Raw genomic sequence first — 24,460 nt, 5'->3', positions numbered from 1 at the left:
TTAGACGTGAAAACTATACAGTAGACATTTCTGTTGTTCCTCACTCCCCTCTATATGCAAAAGGCACCTAAGTAAAGTTCAGTAGCTTACAAATGCAAGCACACAATAACCAAGCAAAGGCTTAGTGAAATTAAAAGGAAAGGGGGTGGGAAAAGCAGCATGCATAGAAACAATCAGGAGCATGAAAAGAAAATGTCATCAAGGATTATGAACAAGATTCATCCGTAAAGGATTGGAGTACATTACTAGGACATGCTTTTTCTGACTTAACGTTTAGAGACGGGTAGGTGGGAAATAATTATAATCAGGAATACTAAACAAGAACTCTCCTCCCACCCCTGATTCCCCGAAATAAAAACCCAACCCCCAAAACAACAATACACAGATCAATTCAAACATGACCTGCTCCAACATGTTTAAAACATACCCATGGTGGCAGAGAATATCACAATCCCCAGCACGTTCATGCCATCGCTGGTGCCTGGCTCAGATTTGTAAATCACTTCTGGAGGGGGAGTAATATCCAGGGCAAAATTCTGGACATTGGATCCATTCTCATCCTGGACCCCATATATTATGATCCGACGAGTGGTGCTTTCAGAAGCTGCCTTGTTGGATTTGATTATAGGAATGCTTTTGGTGCGATACTGAAAGAACACAGAATATTATGGTGAGTCATCAGGGACTAAAGGGTTAATGAGTCCTCAGATTGCTTTAATGGGCTCCAAAGTGTCTTGTGAAAGGAGAATGTCTATTAAAGAAGGAAGGGGCATGTGTGGAAGAAAGAGAAACCGCTTCCCCTCCTCCCAAGCTACTGGAAAAACAACTCTGATCCTTTTTTTCTGTAAAAAAAAATAACAAAATCTGGAACTCCCCCAAGCAGAACTTTAGGCAGCAGACATTCTGGACCCGGCTAGGGCTACATTTGGCATTCCTCTATATTCACTCTTCTCATCTGTAACTAGGAATAACTCCCTCAAATGCTAATCAGTGGCTTTTCCTTTGTCCCACCAAAGGTAAGGATTCCATGCAATATATCCCATTTGAAAGGGAAACCCAACCATTCCTCTTACTTAACCTGCTCAAAGCTTTTAGATAAGGTGTCCTGCCCAAACTCCAGTTTGGGTAATTAGGTTCTGCCTAAATAAATTCCCACATTGCTTTAACTGGATTCAGCATCCTTCTTCACTTCCTTTTGTGTAATGTTGCTGTGTGTTCTTAAATGCCTTCCACCTGCCAGATTACTGCATTTCAGTGGTGGGAAAAGTGATTCTATTACATAAGTAAATCATATGGCAAAGTTCTCTGCTCTTCTCCAATGCCATTCAATGAGGGCCAGGATCAGCAACAACAGTGTTCAGTTTCAGAAGTCAAATTTGCAGCCCTCTCAAAGAGCTCCTAGAGAATGGCACAGGCCTTCTGATTGATATGTTTATGGCTTAAGAGCCAATGTTAAATTAGTATCTTAGCAAATGTCTGTTGTCTGGTAACACAGAGCTGCCATCACGGCACCTACACCACTTCTCTTCCTGGTCCCTGGTGTGTTCAAGAAAAGGGGCCATAGCTGGGAAGTCCCTATGCTCTGATGATTCCTGATGAGGGCCTTGTCATCCCTTGGTTCTGGGAGGTGCAAAGCTGACTTAGAGGTGCCTGTGCACCCCACTTCCTGAGGTGCAGTGAGCACTCCTCAGCCAGAACTTGGGGTCTGGGCCAACGTCTCTAATTAAGGAGCAAATAAGGAATTATCTTGTGTATTCTCACACTCTCTCTCCCTGCCTTCCATATTCTTACATCCAATTTATTGGGCAGAGCTCAAATCATTTTCACAGGGGACTAAGGATAATCAAAAATCCACGTTCCACAGAATTAGAAAATTGGGGTGAAATCAAGCAAAATGGGTGGAAAGGGCTAAAACAAACTATTTAAAACTCTTCCTCACCAAAATGACTAAATATCAAAACAGGAAGAGCAGCTCTGATTTATAGGATGGTATGACACTACTTTCTGAATTAAAGACACAACTCACGAACATAGGCATTTTAAAAAATGTTACCGTAAATCATGTAGGAGCCTAAATCATGGACTTTGCCAAGGCACTTGTGACTGCTCCAGGCTCCATTATTGTGATTTACATACATTGATATTTCAGTCTAGGCCTGTCCATAGATCATAGGCAGCGCTTGTTTGATATTAGTTATTGAAGGCCTGAACCTCAGAAGTGCAGGGCTCTTGCAATAGCTATTGAAGGTACAGCATCTCTCAGAATCAAGCGCTGTATGATTTATATTGTGCCCATCAACATACTGTATGGAAGCATTTAAAAACATTAAAAACATGAAGGAATCATTGCCAAATAACTGGCAACAAAACAAACCCATGCCTGACTCCCACTCCAATTCCCGTTCACTGGCAAAATAGGTAACTATTCCAGCTACTTTCTCCTCTGACCTAAAAACAAGTGATTATTAAAATAGCTGAATGATTCTGATTACACTCCTGTATAGTAAAGTGATTACTAATTATGGGCCTAACACAAAGCCACTGAAGTCAGTGGAAAAACTCTCATTGACTTCAAAGGGATTCGCATCAGATGTCACTATAGGTACTGAGCCTATACGAACCAATATACAGTACCAAATCTCAAATTTTGCTTAAAAATTTTCACTGCATGAATTACCTGAAGATGGCTTCTCTGTAGCATCAGCACAGACACTCACCTGTTTGAATGTGGCCTCAACAAGGTTGGCTGGGAACATGTTCCTGGAAAGAAATAGATAAAAGAATCATTGTCAAGGGGCTATTTAGTTACCCTTGTGGGTCCTCAGTGTCCCCCTTGTGTAGTCACCTGTGCAAAGTGAGTGCCCAGAGGGTAGAAAAGACACTCTGATCTCATAGCATTTCCTACTGGCTCTGCATGGGTGTAAATGGCTATAAAAGGCATAACAGTGGAGAACCAAGTCCACTGAGTTTAAAGTAGAGGTTAAAGGACACAATTCTGAACACCTGGTGTGGGAGTCAGGAGATCTGGATTCAATTCTTGACTCCGCCACAGACTTCTTGTATTACCTGCGGCAATTCACTCAGACTCTTTCTGGTTCAGTTTCCCATCTGCTAGATGGGAATAATCATAGAATCATAGAAGGGACCTTGAGAGGTCATCTAGTCCAGTCCCCTGCACTCATGGCAGGACTAAGTATTATCTAGACCATCCCTGACAGGTGTTTGTCTAGCCTGCTCTTAAAAATCTCCAATGATGGAGATTCCACAACCTCCTTAGGCAATTTATTCCAGTGCTTAACCACCCTGACAATTAGGAAGGTTTTTCTAATGTCCAACCTAAACTGTCCTCGCTGCAATTTAAGCCCATTGCTTCTTGTCCTATCCTCAGAAGTTAAGGAGAACAATTTTTCTCCCTCCTCCTTGTAACAATCTTTTATGTACTTGAATTATCATGTCCCTTCTCAGTCTTCTCTTCTCCAGACTAAAGAAACCCAATATTTTCACTCTTCCCTCATAGGTCGTTTTCTAGACCTTTAATCATTTTTGTTGCTCTTCTCTGGATTCTCTGCAATTTGTCCCCATCTTTCCTGAATGTGGCACCCAGAACTGGACACAATACTTCAGTTCAGACCTAATCAACATGCAGTAGAGCGGAAGAATTACTTCTTGTGTCTTGCTTACAACACTCCTGCTAATACATTCCAGAATGATGTTTACTTTTTTTTGCAATCATGTTACACGGTTGACTTAGGAAATATTATTATTATATTATTAAATATTTCTCCCACTCCTGTTATGTCTTTTTAGATTGTAAGATTTTCAGGACAGCACCCAGCACAGTGGGGCCCTCAATCTACTTCTGGGCTTCAAGGCACTACTATAATACATATAATAATGATTAATAATAGTTAATAATAATAATACTTTCTGCCACGCTTCTGTCAATCCCATTATAATTATAAGTGGGGCAGGCTCTGACATCTGTTCCCTTTACCAAGAACAGACTGCTTTTCAAAAGGAGGATCTGATTCCTGATTAAAAGACACTAAACCAGAGCTGCACAATTTCTTTAAAATGGTCACTATTTTAATGTTTATGAGGCTTTTCCGGGGCAGAAAATCAGTGTCTTTTGGAAAAATGCTAATCGGGAATTTCACCCTCCACCACTGCTGAGAGAGCGCGAGCAAAACAGAGACCTCACGCTTATGGCCTCAGAGTGAGATTCATAGATTTTTAAGGCTCGAAGGGACCATTATTATTATTGCTCTGACTTCCCAGGTAATGCAGGTCATAGACTCTTACTCACTAATTTCTGCATTGAGTCTATATCCTCTGTTTGAGCTAGACAATATCTTTTAGAAAGACTTCTAGTTTTAAGGAAAGAGGGAAAGAATGCCCGCTCCAGGCTCCAGTGAGAATTCTGTTGCTGGGCAAAAGGACCACAAAATCAAGAACTTTCTATAATACTGGGGAACAAAAAAATTCCCAGGAATTTTAAAATGTGGTAAGATTATTTTTTAAATGGATTTCTTTTCATCCTGAAATTTATAAGCCTAAAGTGAGCAATACTCTAGCATAATCTTATGCATTCATGTTCAGTTTGTATGAAAATATGTGGCTGTAATGCTCACTAAACAAAGGACTTCTCTGTTGAAAGTCCAACTCAGGTCCCAAGTCAGGACAGCACTTAAGCACATGTGTACTGTCCATCCTTACTCAGGAGAGTACTCATGCATGTGCATATTTAACTGCTGTCCCGAATAGGGGTGTTTTCCTGAACTGTGGGCCCTGTGCAATAAGGTATGCCTGCTATTTGGTAGGGTTGCAATAAGAACATTCCGTGTCGCATTAGTGTAGGAAAAACAGCTTCCAGGCTTCAGACTCTCACTGTTTTACAGATGAGGGACGCTTTAATTTCAGTTTGAGTGCTTTATATTGGTTTAACTTAAGTCAATTCCTTATTGACTCAGTCACTGTTTATAACAGACTATTGTAAGCAATGCCTGTGATTGTAAACACTGCTGTCTGTCTTCTGTGAGTTTTCACCTCCAGTGATGGTAACACAAAAGCCTAAATACTGAGATTTAGCATTTAGTTCTCTAGTCACATCTAACCCCCACAAATACTTGTGAGTGTCTGTGGTCAAATATCCAGTATGGGCCCAAAACTGTGCAATATACAGACAATACCCAGCTGTACGTCACCTTTACATCAGTTTGTGACAGCTCCTTATCCCAGCTCTCCAAGGGCCTGGCTGAGATCAGAAATTACTTGAAGAGTAGCTGCTGGAAGCTGGATCTGGGAAAGACTGGTGTGGGGTTGGTGGGGAGAGGGAAGCACTTAAAAGAACTCACCACCACCATATAAATCCCTCCCCTCCGCCCAGTGAAGGATTCTGCCCTAAGATTGTTAAGGACACCCTATCTTAATTAATGTTTGTTTTGCAATTTGAGATGATCTGATAAAAGGTGCTGTATAAGTGCAAAGTAGTCTCACTGTGATGAAATTATAACGTGCTGTGTGATGGAGAATTAATCTGCAAGGATAGATTCTCATTGAGGATTTTTATCCTTCTCTGAATATGAACCAAACATACAGGCTGTAGCTTTCAGACAGTAATGTGAATTGAATTGATAGTGCTTTCTGTCTCCTGCCTCAATACTGCAGCCCTAATTAATAGTATTAAAATCAAATTGAGACTGCTGGAGAAAGGAAATATCATGTTTAGTAGCTAGATTAAATGTTAGCCAAATTCATGGAGGATTAAAGCATTTTATTTTTTAATAATTCTTTATCCTGCAGGAATTACAACTGGTCCTCATAATACTGTAGTCTGGAATTCTTCCAATATTATATAATATATTGTCATCCGTTCTGAGCATTCTTTGAGACCGGCCTTGCTAAAGCCACCCAAATGATCTAGAGCAAGGGAGTTGACCTGAATGTGTTTGCCAATTTTTTGGTTTTTTTTTTTTTTTTTTTAAGCTGCTTTACTTGGCTTGGGAAAATCCACTATTAGCCAAAAGTTCAGCTTTCTTAATTAAAAAAAAAAAATCAAAAGTACAACTCACAAAAGGTACATCTCCTGGACAAATACGGAATAATGCTAAGGAGTATATCACCATGACGTATGGTCAGGGAAGATGAATGGGAGTTTGTTGGCTGGATCAGATCTCCGGAGAAACTACAGACAAACTCCTGCTTTAGGGACACATTCTATTACTGTACATTGAGATTTCTCAAATGGGGGCAGGAAACTCTGCAAGTTTCTGCTTCTTAGGTCTCCTTGGAATCTTTTAATTGGGGAAGTAGGGTTTGAATTTTTTTTTTACCATGGAACTTCCAGAGGCTTCAATCTTCTACATCTGTGCGTGTCCCAAGAACTGCCTGTGATATCTGCAGAGGGCATGAGCATCCCTTGCCACAGGGCTTCCTCAGAGGCCATGCTGCCTGCCACTCCTGCAAAGTTCCCTTTAAGGAAAGTTTACTGCTGCAGAGAGTTTAGTATAGCTCAGAGCCCCAGCTCTTTTATTTAACTCAACATATTACAAAATTTAAACTTATACGATATCCCAACCTCTCAATGTGCGCTTTGCCTGTCTTTATGGTTCCAATACTGCAGTCTGATCCAAGGAGTCTTGCACCCCCGCAAAGACTCATTGACGTCAATGATAACTCTGCACAGGCATAACAATCTGCCATGTGGATCTTAATGTAGGATTGGGGCATCAGACTGTAGCCGCCTCAAGGCAGGGACTGTGTCTTTCAATATTCCATGTAGAATCAAACACCTTGTCAGTGCTTACCAAGTAACAATTAATCACTCTGAGCGACTCATTGCTGTCTCCGACCATAAATGTTGCCAAGATTATTAAATAAATAGAACTAGATGCTTAAATTATTTCTTAAGTTTCCAGCATAACTCTTGGCCTTCATGGACCACAGGTGGGCATGAAAATAATAATACCAGAACCTTAAAGTGATGTGGGATTAAGTTTTTTTTTTTTTATAAGTAACCTTATCTATAAACTCAGTGGTATGATTCTTGATGGAAATAATTTACGTAATTTTTCTAGGTGTGTCATGTTTGGTACCATTGTATTTGTGGGAGAAAGGGCTTTTGAATGACACCCAATTCGACCCATTTCCAATGACACTATATTATCAAAATTTCCACCAATGGAGGACATGCAGGTGGCAGCTGATGGGGGCAGCGAGTCCCCCCGCTATCCCACAGAGAGTGACACCAATGAAATTCTGTAGATTTTTACAAATCAAATGGCACCTCCCTTACCTTTCTATCACTAACTTGCCCATGGAATGAGATTTTACGACATTGCGCTCCCAGACTGAATGGGCCAAATTCTGCTCTCTGTACCACGGGTGAACATTTGAAATAACTCCACTGACTTCTGACTATACTGTAATTTCCTCAGAATGGGCCAAATCCTGTGCTCGGTTGTATCACTGTAAATCCAAATAACTCCACTGGTGTCAGTGGATTTAGTCTAGATTTATATTAATGAAAGTGAGGGCAGAATTTGGCCCACCATGATAAAATAAATCAGTCATTTCAGTGCCCATGGGAGGATGATAGTTGCGCATCAGTGATCATCTCTATTGTCTAATCCTATTAGATAATATCACCCTCCCCCACACTCACACCTTCAGCAAAAAGGACCACAGGCTTTTCAGAATTCATGAGGTATTAAAATCCTCATTACTGTGATAAAAGACACTAATAGAATATAAAAATCACTAATCGGGGCTCAGTCTAATGGATCCAATTGTGCTTTGCCTGCCTCTTCCCAGATCAGAGCAGTACGCACATCCAGGGAAATGCTCTGCCCTGAAACGCAACCCTTTTCCCCTTCATTAGGGTGAAACTGTTGCACACTATTCTGGAACCAGTGGGAAGTGAACTTTGTCATCCTGTTACTCTCAGAGAAGACTAGGCTCAGGTAAGGAAGATGACAGTCTGATGGCTTTCTGACAGAAAAGCATTTTTGAGAGAAAGCAATTTCCCCCCTCCCCACAAAAAGTGCTTATCCAGGAAAATCCATACAGGTGCTAGTTGAGTGGGATGATAGACTGAGCTAAATGCTGACTCACTGGGGTAGCTTCATGAAAGCCACAGCTCATTTTCATCAGGGTCCTGGCGTGACAAGGCTTTTTAGTAAACAAGTTCCTTTACACCAGACAATGTTTGCACCTGTTTTAAGAGAAGGAATGCTTTATTCCAGTTTGGGGGCTGTAACTCCACTAGCCTGCCCTGCTGCAACTTCAGCTCTAGGCACTTTTCTCATCTCCACAAATAAAGAGGCTGAGATCCTGGTGAGCAGGAGATGGGGAACAGCCTGGCAGTGACACCTTCACAGCACCGTTCCCTCTCTGTAGAGGCCCTGTGAAATTCAGGCTGCAAGGCATGGGGGAGGCACACCTACTACCTGCAGCATATAGTCACCATTAACTTACCCAGTCTATGGCTGTAGGGGATGTCCTGCCTGCACGGCTCCTTCAGGCACTGTGCTCTCAAAGAGTGGAGAGACACTGCATAGGCACAAGGGCTCTGTTCAGAAAGGCCTGACTTCTGTGAATCCCCTGGGACCTGCTGGTTTTTGGAGACAGCCCCCCTGCTTCTTTTTCAGGAGAGATGGGTAAGTCACATACCCCTGACAGAATAATGAGGAGGAAACTCTGCAAGAGAAACCTCTTTGATTATCCATCCTGGAGTTTTCTTTCCCCTTAGGTGGGAGTCAACCATGGGGGGGCGGGGGGAGGGGTGACGAGGCCTTGTGCAGTTAGCAGACTAGTTTGAGCAAAGGGCATATTCACAGCCTGAGTGGCACAAGAGTGAACATAAATAAGGAGTCAAGTCATTTATAGTCCTAAAAAAGGAGTTAATACCAGGTTTGGGTGGGTGGGACAGAGCTAAAGTGGGTCTGAAATGAATGACATATGGTAGTTTGCAATGAGATAGAGTTAACAGGTATTTCCATTAAAGATATACATCGATTTCCATGCCGGTGACTCATTATAGTAGGTCATGGTATAAAAAAGCTCAATCATGGCTTAATCCCTTTGGTATTTTAATAGGCTCTAAAAAATCTTATTGTAGATGCCAACTTTTATTAGTATACTGTTCAACTCCCACTGTAAACAGATTCAAGTGTGATTTCCGGGTTCTACACAGCCGAGGCTTTCTCCAAACTACAGTAAAATATTAAGAAATAAAGCTCTCTCTTGCCTCAGTTGAAGAAACACAATTTCAGTAGAATCTATAAGTGTCTAGCTTGGAAATAAAGGTAAGCTTTTCAAAAGACCTCAGGGCTGGCCTAGCTCTGCTCCCAGTGAAGGCAACAGATCCCACCCTAAATTATTTATATCCTCTTAAAAACTAATTCTGTAAATAATCTCTCTTGAGTAAACCTGGCCAATCTGATTGAGGGTATGCCTACACTTGAGCTGGAGGTGTAATTTCCAGTTACTTGTTTGGGCAGCATCCCTGGTAGATATCTAGGGTCCCGGGTGGGACAGTATTCAGGGCAGCTAGGCTGTCCCGTTGTTTGTGCTGCCACTGCTACATTTCTGTTTTTAGTGTTCTAAATGAACCAAAGCTGGAACGCATACGCCTACCCAAGTTGGAAACTACACCTCAAGCTTGGTTGTATATGTACCCTGTTTCCAATTGTCTGCTTCTAATTCCTGTTAAATTAGCAGCATTCATGAACATCTGGGGATAAAGCCTGCACTAATTTACCCTCCCAGGCAAACCACAGTGACTTCAATGAAGTTGCCCTTCAGTGTAGGTCAATCAGAATTGACCCTCAGTGTATTGAGTTGTTTTATTTGGTGTTTTTGAGCCAGATTACATCACAATGGCATGATGTCTATTTAGACTTGAACAGGAATAAAAATGCATGCAAATCCTGCATTTGCAATCAGCTAATGGATAGGGCACATGCAGAGATTTGCAGACATACTCAGCCTTAGGGTATGTCTACACTACAGGATTAATCCGAATTTAGATAATTCGAATTTGGGAAACAGGTTGTATAAATTCGATTGTGCGCGGCCACACTAAGCACCTTAATTCGGTTTTAAACCACATTAATTCGGTGGTGTGCGGCCACACTACCCCATTAACTTAAACACAGTAATTCGGTGGTGTGCGTCCACACTAACCCTAATTCGAATTAACAAAATCGATTTAGGCTCTACTCCGTTCGTCGAGGTGGAGTACAGAAATCGATTTAAAGGGCCCTTTAATTCGAATTAACTGGCTCTGTAGTGTGGACGGGTGAAGGGTTAATTCGGATTAAGGCAGCTAAATCCGAATTAAAGTCCTAGTGTAGACCAGGCCTTACATGCAAAACTGGGAGGCAGCCTATTAAGATGTTTAGGACTCTAAATCATTTCAAGTTTTTTTAAGATTATGGGACAAATCTTGTTCCCCCTGATGTATGGCAAAGATCCCATGATTTCAATGGCAACATGATTTAATCTCATAAGTGAAAGAACATGATTATGACAACAGGATGAGGCATGAATACTAACTGCTGGTTTAAACACTGGGCTTGATGTTGATATTTTGCGTTTGAGTGTACATCCCCAAATTTGTTGCAAATTTTTTATGCAGCTTGTCTAGTAAATTTATGGTCCTAATATTTCAATGATTGGGCTCTGTATGCCGGTTGTTGGACAGATGTATTGATAAACGTGTATTGTACACAATTATTGATCACAGAAACGTTATAGTGGAGGGAGGGCTGGCCACAGCATGCAGAGTACTGCTTAACTGGTTCAGCTTTACATTGGCTTTGAATGTGTGCACAGCCAGACAAACACACCCCTATCTGGAATGATGCACTGAGAGGAACAAGTAAACCACCCAACAGTGGATTACACATACTTATTTCTTTAAGGAAAGCAATGATCTTTGTCTTTTTAAAAAAGCACTTAGAACATTCTGAAAGGTACTGTCTCAAAACCACACACTTCAAAACTCAAGAAAAGATCGCTGTGCACCATGCCAACCTCAAACTTTAAGGGCCTGATTTATAAAGGTGACCTGCAAAAGGGGGGAAACATTTCCATTTATTACTCCTTTTGTGATGCATAAAGGTAGCCTCATAAATTCTAAATCCTCCTGCTTACCCAAATTTTTTCTTGTAGGTGTTTGGTACTTTAGATCAGGAATTTCAAGTCTTGACCTACCCATTTTTGCTGTAGGGCTGGGAGTTAGAATGAGAGCTCAAATGTCAGCCAATTATGATGATATTCTTATTTTAGATATTTTATGTAGTTATATGGCCTCTGTGATTGTAATATTTAAGCGCCTCACTGTCTTTAATTATAGAGCCTCACAAAACCCCTGAGAGGTAGGGATGTATTATCCTCATTTTACAGATGGGGAACTGAGGCACAGAGAAACTAAATGACTTGCCCAAGGTCACACAGTAGATCAGTGGGTGAACAGAGAATTGAACTTGGGTTTCACAAGCACCAGACTATCATCCTATTCTCTGAACCATCCTTCATCTCAGTTTTTCCAGTCCTCAGCTGATGGAGATGGGATTTTTACAGGTCTTTTATCTCAACCGTTTGCCAGAAGTTTGAGTTAATAAGGCTTTTATAAAGACAAACAAAAACACAGAGCTTTAAACAGTTTGACTAAACTGTCTCCTATCTCTTGAGAAAACTGCAGCCCTGGTTTCAGACACTTGTGATGTCACTTTCTCTCTAGTTCTCCACTCCTCTAGCAAGAAAAGGCAAGTCAAGACCTGAGATTTCAAATCTTAAAAAAGAAGCAGGGAACAAAAAGTTTAGACAAAATTAACTAATTAAAAAACAAAAGCTCTTTGGAAGTCTTCTTTAGCATCATACAGCAACTAAGAGGACAATACTTTTCTTTTTTGGCATGGCAGCTCACCTTTAAATAGGCTTCTATCTGACTTCCAATTTTGCGAGTACAAATAAGTATACCTGTAATTCATTTACATTTGCCAACTAGCTGCAATTAGCAAAGGTAACATTTAAACCACCTGATTTGTACACAGAAGTAATTACTGAAAATCTGGCCCATTTTGAGTTATCTAAGTGGAAAGAGACTCAAAATCTGAATTTTTAAAAAGTGGATATTTTCCCCCTCTGCTCTTGCGTAACACAAAAATGGCTGATAATTTTCCATTCATATTTCCCGGGGGGCCTAGCAAATTTCATCCCAAAAAATAATTTGTTGTAACTAATATTGAAAGACCAAGCCAAAGAGCCTTGCTTATTATTCATTATTTGTATTGTGCTAGTGCTAGGAGGCCCAGTCCTGGACCCAATTGTACTGGGCACTGTACAAACAGAGAACATTCCTTTCTCTTCCACAGACTTTCCGTATGACCTTTGGCAAGTCACTTTGTCTCTCTCTGCCATATTTCTCTACCTGTAAAATAGGGCTAATAGTACTTCCCTACCTTACCTGAGTGTTGTGAGAATACATCCATTAAAGACTGAGCTGCTCAGATACGATTGTAATGGGGCCATATAAGTCCCCTAGCTAGACAGTATATAAAGACAGTCCCTGCCCCAAAGAGCTTACAGTCGAAGTATGAAAGAAAGAAAACACTCCCAGATGCCTTTCAGAGTTTGCATTAGAAACATTAAAGACAATAGGGTGTTAATATGTACAGATGTCTGAAACTTGAAATAAAATTACATCGAAAGAGACTGAGACCAGGTCTACAGCAGGAGTGCTTTATCAGCATAGCTATACCGGGGTACTATACCGACAAAGCATTCCTAGTGTGGAAACAGCTTACATTGGTAAAACTGTGCTTTTGCCTTGATAGCTTATTCTAGCCTCCCGAGTAAAATAAGCTGTACCAGTAAAAGCACAGGTTTTGCTAGTATAACAATGTCTATATTAGGAGCTTTTGCTGGCACTGCTACATCTGTCACAAATTACACCTTATTACACCCCGACCGATAAAAGTCTGTAGCGCAGACCTGACCTAAAATACCAGCCTTGCTAAGCATCTCCCGTATAGTTACAGACTTGCATTTGTCTCATGAATCACGTTTTAGTTGGCCCCCAGCAACTGTACATTGGAAAAGAAAGAGGGTGAGCTGTACCAGGGAGAGCTCCTGCATTGGCATGAGGATGGACTAGATTGCCCCAGGGGTCTTTTCTTGATGGCTACACACAGCAGTGTTTGAGGTAGGATCTAGGTTAGGTGTAAGTGAGGGTTAAGAAAGCAGGTTTAAGGCCAAAGCAGCAATAGGGTTCAGGTACCAATATCTTGTGAGTTATCTTAAAATCCCATGAGAACAACAGTTCTTGTGAGACTTTTGCCACTTTGTGCTACATCCAACTCAGAAAATAGGCATCTTCCGTTTTTGGATCTGTAAGAAAAACCATAGCTACTATTTCAGATCCAGGGATTTTCCCCCCATCCCTTCCCTGTCTTTTAAAACGGAAGGAGTGGTAGATCTCAGGATCTCATGTTCAAGTCTGGTTGATCTGTATCTCTTCTATTACTTTTGCTCTTTCTTTGAACGTTTCCAGATTCCTGTGGCATAGGAAATTCCAAGAAATGACAGTGGCTATATTGCCTCAGTACATGTTCCACATCATTTCTTCAGTCTTAATTGCAAAAACTCCCTGGACTCTACACCTCTCTCCCAACTTCACCGTGTGTGCCACCATTCATACAATTCAAACAGGAAGACAAAATATCAGAAAAATCACTACAGCCATTGAACTCAGACCTTTTTACCTGTCACATTCTTCTTACGTAGGAGTTACACAGCATGCTCTTTTAAAGCATATAAATCATGGTATATTTAGACCTGGCCATCAGAAAGCTTTATGCCTTGTAACTGATGCTAAAGGACCTTGACAGCTTCTAACTCTCTTGCCTCATTACTCTTCTGAATGTCTATTTAATACGTTTGATGTTCTTTCTTTACTAAGCTAATAAAGTGATGAAGTATGACAGAGGTAGGATTTCATTGGCAGAGGATACAACTGAACAAATCCAATCTCTAGAGGTAGTAAAAGGAAGATACGAACTTTCATTAAGGACAAAGCCCAGTTTTGTTTTTACTGAGAGGCTGTAGAGATGATATCTGAGCCTGCTAAGCCTATTAGATAGAAACACTTTAATAGAACCCAGTTTGCTGCACTTACCAAAAAACAATTCTACTGTTCAGATAACGTTTAGAGATCTTATATATATAGTTACAATGTAGTGTAAGACAAGAAGAAAGTCATGAGACTAGTTGGGAACAATTCTGCAATCTCCATCCAATAATTCTAAAACTTTTAAATTCACATGATTAGATTACCATTTTTATTCTCACTAGCTCTTGGTTTTTATAATTTGTAGGTAATTTACAGTCAGGTATGAATATAATCTCCTGCCCTAACAAGTTTACATTCTAGATATAGATTTTACATTTCCTCCTTATTCACATCTTGTGTTTTGTTTTTGGTTCACTGACATCCTTACAAGGCTGTGATGGCTACATTTCAGATTTCTAATACTTAAAATTCAAAGATCCAGAAAAATGATTTAGTATAGAACCAGCTTTGCATGAACTAGTTGTCTCAGTCCTGCCCCAAAGAGCTTACAATCTAAGCATAAGACAAGATACAACAGATGGATACAGACAGACCAATAGGAGAGTACAAGAAAACAGTGAGACAATACTGGTCAGCATAATAGGCAGTGTAATCTCAGCACACCAGTGGCCCAACCCTTGTCATGTTTTTTGTAGTCATCATGGCAAAGGAGAGATTTGAAGGAGGATAATGAGGTAGCTTTGCAGATGTTTACGGGGAGCTCCTCCCAACCATGACGGACAGTTTGAGAGACAGCACGAAGGTGCTTGTTTGAAAATGTAAAGGTGTGCGATGAAGGCTGGCATCATGGATGATTGGAGGTGGGAGCTGACCTCTCGATAGTGGATGAGAGATGATAAAGTGAAAAGAAGTAGCTTATGTTTGGTGCTATAGAGAAAGGTGAGCCAGTGGAGGGATGCAAAGATGGGGGGATGTGGACAAAGCGATAGGCTAGGGAAATGATCTTTGCCGCAGCATTCTGAATGGATGTGAGTAAAGACTGCATTTGTCAGGGCCAGAGAAAAGAATATTGCCATAGTCAGGAGGCAAGAAGATGAGAGCCTGGATGGGAGTTAGCTGTGTGGATGGATAGGAAAGACCATATCTTAGAGATGTTATGTAGAAAGAAACAGCAAGACTTAGACTTAGATTGGATGTGGGGACCTAGAGAGATGATGACCAGGTTATAGGTTTGAGTGACAGGCAGGATGGTGATGTTTTCTATAGTTATCAAGAAAGGAGAAAAAAAGACATCGCCAGATGGACATCCGTTTGGTGACTTACAGTTTATGAAATGAGTTGATGGTCTCTGTGACTTCAGATCCCAAAGCAATCAACATGGCACCTTTCAAGAGCACTTTTAAAACGTATTTAAAATACATAGCAAGTCCTATCCAAAACCTTAGTTATGTAACATTTCTCTTGTTCATTAGCATTCTTTATTCACAGGATGCCGGGTGCTTCCTGTATGATTTAAAGACTGTCTCCAGCTGTGAATGGAAGCGATTTAGCATTCAGCTACAGGATCAACTCTTCTAGCTCAAACCAGCAGATACACTGTTACATTTAATCCAGACTTCCTCATAGATATTCAGGAGTTTTGACATTGACTTTAATAGGGCCAGGATTTCACCCATAGTATGTAGCAAACAGGAAACCCACTTCCAGCAGTTGTTTTATTAACAGTCTTCCTTTTAATAAGTGGGATTTTATTTGTGGTGGATGCACATAAAGTAGAGCGTTTGGAATAATAAATAGACTTTTAAAAAGACAGTTCTGTTATTGGCTGGATGCAGAGGTTAAACTCAATTACATCTCATCACATTTCCATAAAATAATTGAGCGTCTGTGTGAGTGCAATCCAAGAAACAAATGATGTGGACAGGTTCATCTGGCTAGCTTAATTGCCTTGTGCCATGGATTTTGTGAAGGGATTTGAGAACCCTGTCCTCCTTCTGGGTCAAGCAATGTCTCATTCCATGAAAAATATACTGTATTCTGGTGTAAACACTTGCAAGTACAATTTTAAATTTCACTTTCTCTAAGCTCTTGTGTGAATAAATCTCGAATGCTTGTGTGCAGACTTCAGGCTTTGACTATTTGAATATTCAGAGTTTGATTCTTCCCTGAAAAAAATATGGCATCATTGTGTTCAGTTTACAAGTAAACCAGACTCAGATGCGGTGGAATTTGTGTCTTTCTACTGCATGTGAGGTTGGGAGCAGGATCTGGGGGAATTTGGGCAGCAGACCCATGACCCCTGCAAGCTGTGAGGCAGGGTTTGTCCACTTGTCAATAAGACATCAGTGTGACCTCTATATCACAAATGAGTCATATATGATATTACATTAGTCACTGAGTCATCCAGCTGGTATCCAGAGTTCTCCAAGGAGCAATGACCCCAAATTAGTACCAATGGCACTTACCGTCCTGTGCTCAGAGTAGAAAAGGTGTAAGTTAAAGTTGCCTTGAACCTAAGCAAATTAGGCTGAGGCATGCTTCTGCCCTAAACCATGAAACTAACTACTGTCCACTATCCAGTAGATGTTTATATTAAGTGAGGTAAAGACCAATAAAACAATAAATTTTTAATCCTTTTTGAATCCCACTAAACTCTTGGCCTCAATAACATATTGTGCCAATAAGTTCCACGGGTTAATTATGAATTCTGTAAAAATATTTCCTTTTTTTTCAGTTTAATATTGTTTGCCTTTCCATTTCATTGGGTGTCTCCTTGGTCTAGTATGAGAAAGGGTAAATAGGAGCTCCCTATTTACCTTTATAATCTTATTTTGGGGTATTGTTTTTAGATCTAGTTTCTGCCATATTCTCAAAAGGATCATCACTGGTTTCAAAATATATCCTTAAGGTCATGGCTCCTTATGTTGTAATGTAACATGCAACATGTTACCTTCAAAAAGCAGTAAGAATGAATGTAGTTACCGAATTAAGTCTAGCAATGCATCTGCAGAGCTCATAATTGGCTTTCCACTCTCTTCGGTGTTCTCCTTCTGGGCTGCTCCACCAGGATGGATAATGGAGACCATAATTATTCCCACAATCACAGCCACAAATGTTGTCCATAGATAGTAAGTGACGGTTATGATGCCTAATCGACTGGAAGTCTTAGCATCCAAGGCTGCTAGTCCAGACATTAAGCTGTAGAAAAAACAAACACAAAAAAACACACAAAACATATACTATCTTTTGCATATAATTAGTACAATGTAAAACCTCATTTCTTAATTATTCTAATTTATCTGTGTCCACCTGAGTGCCTATATAATGATGCTTCTGGAAGGAGCTTTTAGATCCAGATGTCCTAGATTCAGTCCCCAGAGGTGACTGAACCTGGGACCTCTGGATCTAAGAGCATGTGCCTCTACTGCCCAAGCTAATAAAAACAGATCCTAGTAGCTTGAAAGAAGTAGCAGTTTCACAAAACTCCTTGCATGGTCTAGCAACTAGCAGGAGACAGCCACACTGTGCTAATGTGGGTTACACATGGTTCCCCCCACTGGGAAATCAAATCACTGCTGTGGGTGAGTGGCTAGATTGGTGGATACCTATGACTTCTTTGACTACCAAGACCACTAATTTATGCAGACATACGCATCTTCATTGAAATATTGACCCTAACCCTGGCCATAGGCTGTGGAGCTGAGGCTGCCACCTGGGTTGTTGCCCAACCACCTTTTGGCTCACCACAGCCCAGTTTGGGGCAGGCGATCCAGTGGGGTCAGGGCCAGGAAAGGAGTGGGCTGGTGCATCATAGTGGGGATGACCTTGCTGGCACATGAGAGCCAATGGGCTGGAACAGGGAGCCAGGCCAGCCCTGTGGGACAGGAGCTGCTGCAGGGTGAATGCAGGGTGGGCTCGCTGTCCAACCCCCTCGGCTGTTCCTGCGTCACCATGAATTTCATCCCTTGCCTCATATTATAAACAGACATGCTTTCTTCTTCCTATTAGTTTTTTCCCCTCGATATGTTTGTAAAAATCCATTCTCATTCCCCTAGGCCGTTTTGGCTAGTATTACATTGTTCTACTGTTTTGCTGCTCTTCTTTCCTATAAGCTGTAACTGACACTGTGCATTCACATTTGGGTGTTTCCACCTTTAAATCCATTAACGAGTGTGAGTCACTCAGCTGCTATGGTAATGGACGTCATAAGTACCGATGATAGATACAGAGACTATTAACTTATGAAGAACAGGAGTACTTGTGGCACCTTAGAGACTAACAGATTTATTTGAGCATAAGCTTTCGTGGGCTACAGCCCACTTCTTTGGCATCTGAAGAAGTGGGCTGTAGCCCATGAAAGCTTATGCTCAAAGAAATTTGTTAGTCTCTAAGGTGCCACAAGTACTCCTGGTGTTTTTGCGGATACAGACTAACACGGCTGCTACTCTGAAACCTGTTATTAATTTATGGTTAGTACTCAGAATGCTTAACTTATGGTTATTACTAATATGTGGTTAAAATACTGTTGCTGAGTGAATAAACTGACCACAGCAGTTTGTTACTTTATTAGTGAAAAAATAAACTAACAGGCGATATTCTGTTTCGCCATTCCAGTAATGTATCACCTTATTCTCAGCCTCAAAGCTCCATGTATATTTTGGCACAAGTAAAATAAGTACATATTGACTGCTCTATGAATGTCAAGGGACCCATTTTCAAAATTGCCCATGGAAAAATTGTGTGCAGTTGGCACCTAACTTGTACATGAATTTACTCTTCTTGCACGGGCAAATTGGATAGTTACATTAAAAAAGGCCAGTTATATGTTTAACGGGCTATTTGTGTGTGCAATGACAAATTTGCAGAAGCAACTGCGATAACCAAATGTGCAACCTAGGCAGGTGATTGTGTCTAAAAGCGTAAAGATTCAAGAGGGCTTTGCCATGAGCCCTGTGTCGGGGCCGTGTGGTGTTGTGCTTCCCCAAGAGTAGACCAGGAAGCAGATTGTGACTCCTGCTTCCCAGTTTCCTCCTGCTCTAGTGATGGGGTCCCACATTGTACCAGCCCTCTGCTTGCTACAGTGACCTGGTGTAGCTGCACTGTCCCGCACATTGGGGAGTGAAGCCCATACCCACCCTGCCCATCCACCTATGTGGGAGGGGGGAGCAGAGGCTCTTCAAGCCCTCAAACATCACACAGCTGCCTTTGTAGTGCTTTACTGCTCCCTAATTTCCCTGCACAGGCACATAAGACAGGCCACCATCTAGCCCTAAATTTGTTCAGCACTGCTTTGAACTAGGCCCAGGATCATGAAGATTTATGTTATCCCAAGCTGTGTTACGATCTACTAATAAACCTGGAAACACCAATATTTCACTTAGCTTTGGTTAATGTTTAATTTTTAAAACAATTTCTAGTTTCTTTTAAATATAGAGCACAGTAAAAAAATAAAATTAAAGGAGCAGTACAACATGTTGTCAAGTTTTAGTGTGACTCTTTCATGCAGCTGTTATCACTATGGAGAGTTGCTTGTCAAATCCTTCATCACAAATAACTATTTATTAGCAGACAACTCCTGATATTTACAGGATCTCCTTCATCTTGCACTGTTTGGTGAAGTTGTCTAGAGCTGAAGTGCAGCTTAACCTTAATAGTAGATTGAATGAAATAATAGTGGTGGGATTTAATGCTCAGGTTCCTGTAGATTAATCCAGTAGATTAATTAAGAAAATGCTTTGTTTTTCTGCTTTGCCAATCTCCAGTCCGGCATGTTTTGTTATCAGTTCAGAGCAGTATTGGGGGGAGGAAGGGCGAGTATTGTTCTAAAACAAACAAAAAACTATTTTATAAAAGTGAAGTTAAATATTGCAAGTAATCTAACTTTCACAGGGTCGTTTTATGCAGAATAATTTTGATGTTAATTCGACTACTAGAATCAAATTCTGCTCTCCATTACATTCATACAATTATACTGTTTTTTGAGGTGTAACGGAGAGCAGAATTTGACCTTTAATTGTCAAATGGCCCCTGGAAGAAGATTGAAATGGCTTGATCAAGAAGATGCACATTTGTTCTAAAGCTGGGTTACAACTTTTTCAGTTTAACAGCATTTGCAAACTGTTGCTGATTTTGTTCAAATGTATTCGTTATTCTTAAGAATTCACTGAGTTCGCTTGGACTATTTTCCATTTGTTATTCACATTATATGATTAATCAGCTGAGTCACATGATATTGATTCTGTGCAGTTACTGAAACAAAACTAATGAATAAATCACTTCCAAATAATTAAATAATAAATAATTTAAAAATTCATGGACCTCTTGAATTGTGAACATTTTTACAAATACCCTGCCATTTGTCTGAATACCCATGAACAATTTGATCCTACCAACCCGAGTGAACTGAACTGTGTGCCTTTATTTGCAAAAATATGAACAAATCATTTTTGGAGGATCACCCTGTCTAGAGAAGATGGAGGAATTGCCTTTGTGCCCTAAATACAGGTTAACACCTTTTGAATCTAACACATAAATGTACTGACTCCTATCAAGCTACATAAATAAAAGGAAAAACTCAAATGTCTCTGTAACATACAACCAGTTCTCTAGTTTCACACCAGTCACCATTTTAAATTATTGTTACTTACATTACAGTGCCACCCAAAGCCCTTAATCAGATTCAGGGGTCCTTTATGTTAGGTATTGGACAAACAGAGGTAGAGGGAGGCACTGATCCCATGGCTAGCAGATCTGTAACTAGAAAGATGTGTTCTCTGGTGTGGACAGGGCACTAGATGAAAATACTTTGGCTCTATTTCTGGCTCTGCCACTGACCAACTGTGTGACCTTGGGCAAGTCACTTCTCTGTGCTTCTGTTTCCTCTCTTGCCCTTTGTGTGTCTTATCCATTTAGATTGTAAGCTCTTCTGGGCAGGGACTGTATTCTACTACACTGGACTGTCAGGGGCCTAGGCTGCAGCAGAGCCAATCTCCTGGCAAACTAATGAGTGCAGCTGGCCCTGATGGACCTGCGCCTGCCTGCTCCAGCCCCCAGCATCTTTCTGACTCTCAGCTGAGAACCTCAGCTCCACCTTCTAACGGTGACTCTGGTTAACCCTTCAGCTTAGGCTTCTTTTTTTGACTCTGGCTCTGATCCCCCGCTGTGCTTTTTAACCGTGACTTCAGTTAATCCAGTGGTCCCCAACCTTTTTCGTCTGACGGGTGCCAGACGACGAGCCACGGAGGACCGTGACAGCGGACGAGCATCTGCTGAAATGCCGCCGACAAGTGGCAACGTCAATAGGCGTTGCCGCTGAAATGCCGCCGATTTTTGGCGGCATTTCGGCGGCGACGCCTCTGGATGACGACAAGCGGCGGCATTTCCGTGGCGATGCCTATTGACGTTGCCGCTTGTCAGCGGCATTTCGGAGGATGCTCATCTGCCGGCCAGTACGTGGGCGGACTTAGACACCCCGGCGGGCGCCATGGCGCCCACGGGCACCGCATTAGGGACCCCTGAGTTAATCTTTTGGCTTAGGCTTTTGGTCTCTGATGTCTGGCTATGGCCCTTGGCTTCTCTCCTGGATCCGCCACATCTGGATTCATCTCTAAGTGATAGGCCAGACTCTTGTTCCAGACAGTAGCCCAGACCACCTATGACTCGGTTGCCGACAGTTTAAGCAGCCCAAAAGATTGAACAAGGGCAGGTAAGGGGCCAGACTGCCTTTCAGCTGGATTCTGCAGAGACAGCCATCTCCTTGCTGGACATTGTGGGAATCCTGCAGACTTTACAGGCCCAGGTTATGGCCTTGCTGATACAAACTGAAGCCCTACAGGCTCAAGCCATTATGCCCAAATCTGCTGCCCCAGCTTCTACGGAGATTCCAATGCTGGATAAGTTTGACAGGAACCGTAACAAGTTCTGTGGCATCATGAACTTGTGCCGGCTCCTGTTCATGTTTTGGCCCCAGTCATTCTCCACTGATCAGACTCAAGTAGGACTTATTATTTGTTTGCTACCTGGGGAGGCCCTGGCCTGGACATCTCCCTGCCTGGAGATTTTTAGCCCTCTTTATGAAGAGTTCATCTAAGCCATGGTCATTGTGTTAGGTGATGTGAATCACACATTGTCTGCCAACAGCATACTTAGGGGACCACGTTAGGGGAACAGGTTGATCACGATGTTTGCTGCAGAGTTCCAGCACCTGACAGCAAACACTAATGCAGTACTACCATTTCCGACACATGTTAAGCGAGGAAATCAAGGAAGAGCTAGCATGGGTAGAACTGCCGCCTGACCTGAACACCTGGGTCAAGCTGTGTGCTGGACACCTGATTGAACACACCTGGAGAGAAATTCAAGTTCCCAACTCTCTTCCACATTCTCATCACGGGGATCTGGGCAGATCAGTCGGCTTCGACCTCGCCTCTGATGCACAGAAGAGCTAGCTTTGTGCTTCAGGCCCAGGCCTGTATTGTGGCGAATTTGGACACTATGCTATGGGATGCCCCACTAAGAACTGAGCGGTGTGTCAACCAGAAAGCCTCCAGGCCTCATCCCCAATAGGGGGGTCTGGGCTGAACCTGTGTTTCCCCCCCTCCAGGACCTTCCACCTCTTGTCTACCAGCACCCTGGCTTTTGATGGACACCATGCCAGCACCCTCCAACTACCCCTCAGGCTACAACATTCCACCATATCAGAGGCTGAGCTGAAGGTGCTTGTGGACTCAGTGGCCTCTGACAATTTCATCGGCTTAGACTTTGCCCAGGTTCACTATATTCCAACTCAGTGCATGAGCATTCCCTATTTGGTGGAGTCTGTTGACAGATCCCTCCTCTCCTCTGGCCCAGTTACTCATCAAATGGCATAGCCTAAAGCCTTGTTACTGTGCTCCAGGGTCAGCAGGAGGTCCTAGAGCTCTGTCTCATCCAAACACCTCACTCCCCTGTTATCCTCAGCATTCCCTGGCTTGTCTCCCACAATCTGCATATCCAGTGGGGACCAGGCATGGCATGCTTCACGTTGAGACTCTGCCAAGTCTTAACAAACTCTTTGGGGGGCTCTGCTGGGCCAAGATTTTTACTAAGTTGGACCTTCATGGGCCATACAAACTGGTCCAAATTACAGAAATCGATGAATGGAAGACTGTGTTCCATGCCCATTATGGGCATTTTGAATATTTAATTATGCTTTTTCGGTTATGTAATATTCCAGTGATGTTCCAGCATTTAATCAGTGATATCTTCTGGGACATACTGGACCAATTTGTGATTATTTATTTGGACGATATTCTCATTCTTTCCAAAAACCAGATGCTGCACAAGCAATAGGGCCTATGTTCTCAACACACTCTGCCAAAACCATCTTTACAACAAACTAGAGAAGTTTGAGTTTGATAGAGATACAATCGAGTTCCTGCCATCTCCAGGTAGAATGCCACAAAAGTTTAGTGGTTTCTTGGGTTTGCCAATTTTATAGGTTTTATCAAAGGATTCTCTCACCTTTTTGTCCTGAAAACTGCGCTCTTTTGAAAAGGGGTCCACTTTCGTCTGGTCATCAGAGACACAGATTGCGTTTGGTCAGCTAAAGAGATCTTTTACCTCAGCTCCCATTCTGTACACCCGAATCCTGCCAAGCCCTTCACCATAGAGGCAGATGCTTTGAACTTTTCCATTGGAGATGTTCTGTCACAACATACTGGCTCTCATAAACAGTTCCATCCCTACACCTTTTATTCATGAAAAGTAACAGCCACTGAGAAGAATTATGATATCTGAGACAAGAAGTTACTGGTGATAAAGGCAACATCTGAAGAATGGAGACAACTTCTAGAGAGAGATCAGTTCTCGGTCCAGGTCATTACTGATCCCCCCACCTCCCCCCCCACACTGTTTTTTGACTGTGGCTCAGATTAACCCTTTGGTTTAGGCTTTGGTTTTTTGACACCTGACTACAACTTTGGGCTTCCCTCCTGGACCCACGCCTGCTGGATTCAGCTCTTAACTGGTAGGCAGGACTCTTGCTCCAGCCACTAGGCCAGACTACCTATGACTTGGGTGCTGACATGGACACATGTTTTGTGCCTCTAGGCGCTACGGTAATACAAATAACGAAGAAGAAGCCATGTACTTGCTCTGAAAAGCTTAAATCCAAGAAGACAAGTGGCATACAAAGGGTGGAGGCAGAAGAGACAATTCAATTTTATATGAATCTATATTCTCATATTTATGCATATTTTCCTTTTTTTTTTTTTAGTTTTGTATCACATAAATAGCTTTCTCCAAGTGCCCATCACCTAAGCCACCATATATTGTCTGCTTCCTTATAGGCCTTTCAGCAGAAATGGAGTTTTAAAATGGATTTTAGGGAGCAGCAAATCAGTG

General features: G+C 41.8%; 1 protein-coding gene across 1 annotated transcript in view; it reads right to left on the bottom strand.

Moving 5' to 3' along the window:
• Positions 1–24,460, bottom strand: part of LOC112120554 (excitatory amino acid transporter 5) — a 97,848-nt gene that overhangs the window by 32,103 nt on the left and 41,285 nt on the right. Inside the window, exons 3-5 of the mRNA XM_024219677.2 lie at positions 17,060–17,275; positions 2,718–2,760; positions 428–647 (exon numbers count right to left, since the gene is read on the bottom strand). Coding sequence (XP_024075445.2) covers positions 428–647; positions 2,718–2,760; positions 17,060–17,275 — 479 coding nt within the window. The remainder of the gene's footprint in view (positions 1–427; positions 648–2,717; positions 2,761–17,059; positions 17,276–24,460) is intronic.

The sequence above is a fragment of the Terrapene carolina genome, unplaced genomic scaffold (genome assembly GCF_002925995.2).
Source record: "Terrapene carolina triunguis isolate 2854851 unplaced genomic scaffold, T_m_triunguis-2.0 Scaffold102, whole genome shotgun sequence".
Taxonomy (NCBI): Eukaryota; Metazoa; Chordata; order Testudines; family Emydidae; genus Terrapene; species Terrapene triunguis.
Note: the sequence above shows the minus strand (reverse complement) of the source record. Positions and strands in the feature narration are given on the sequence as shown.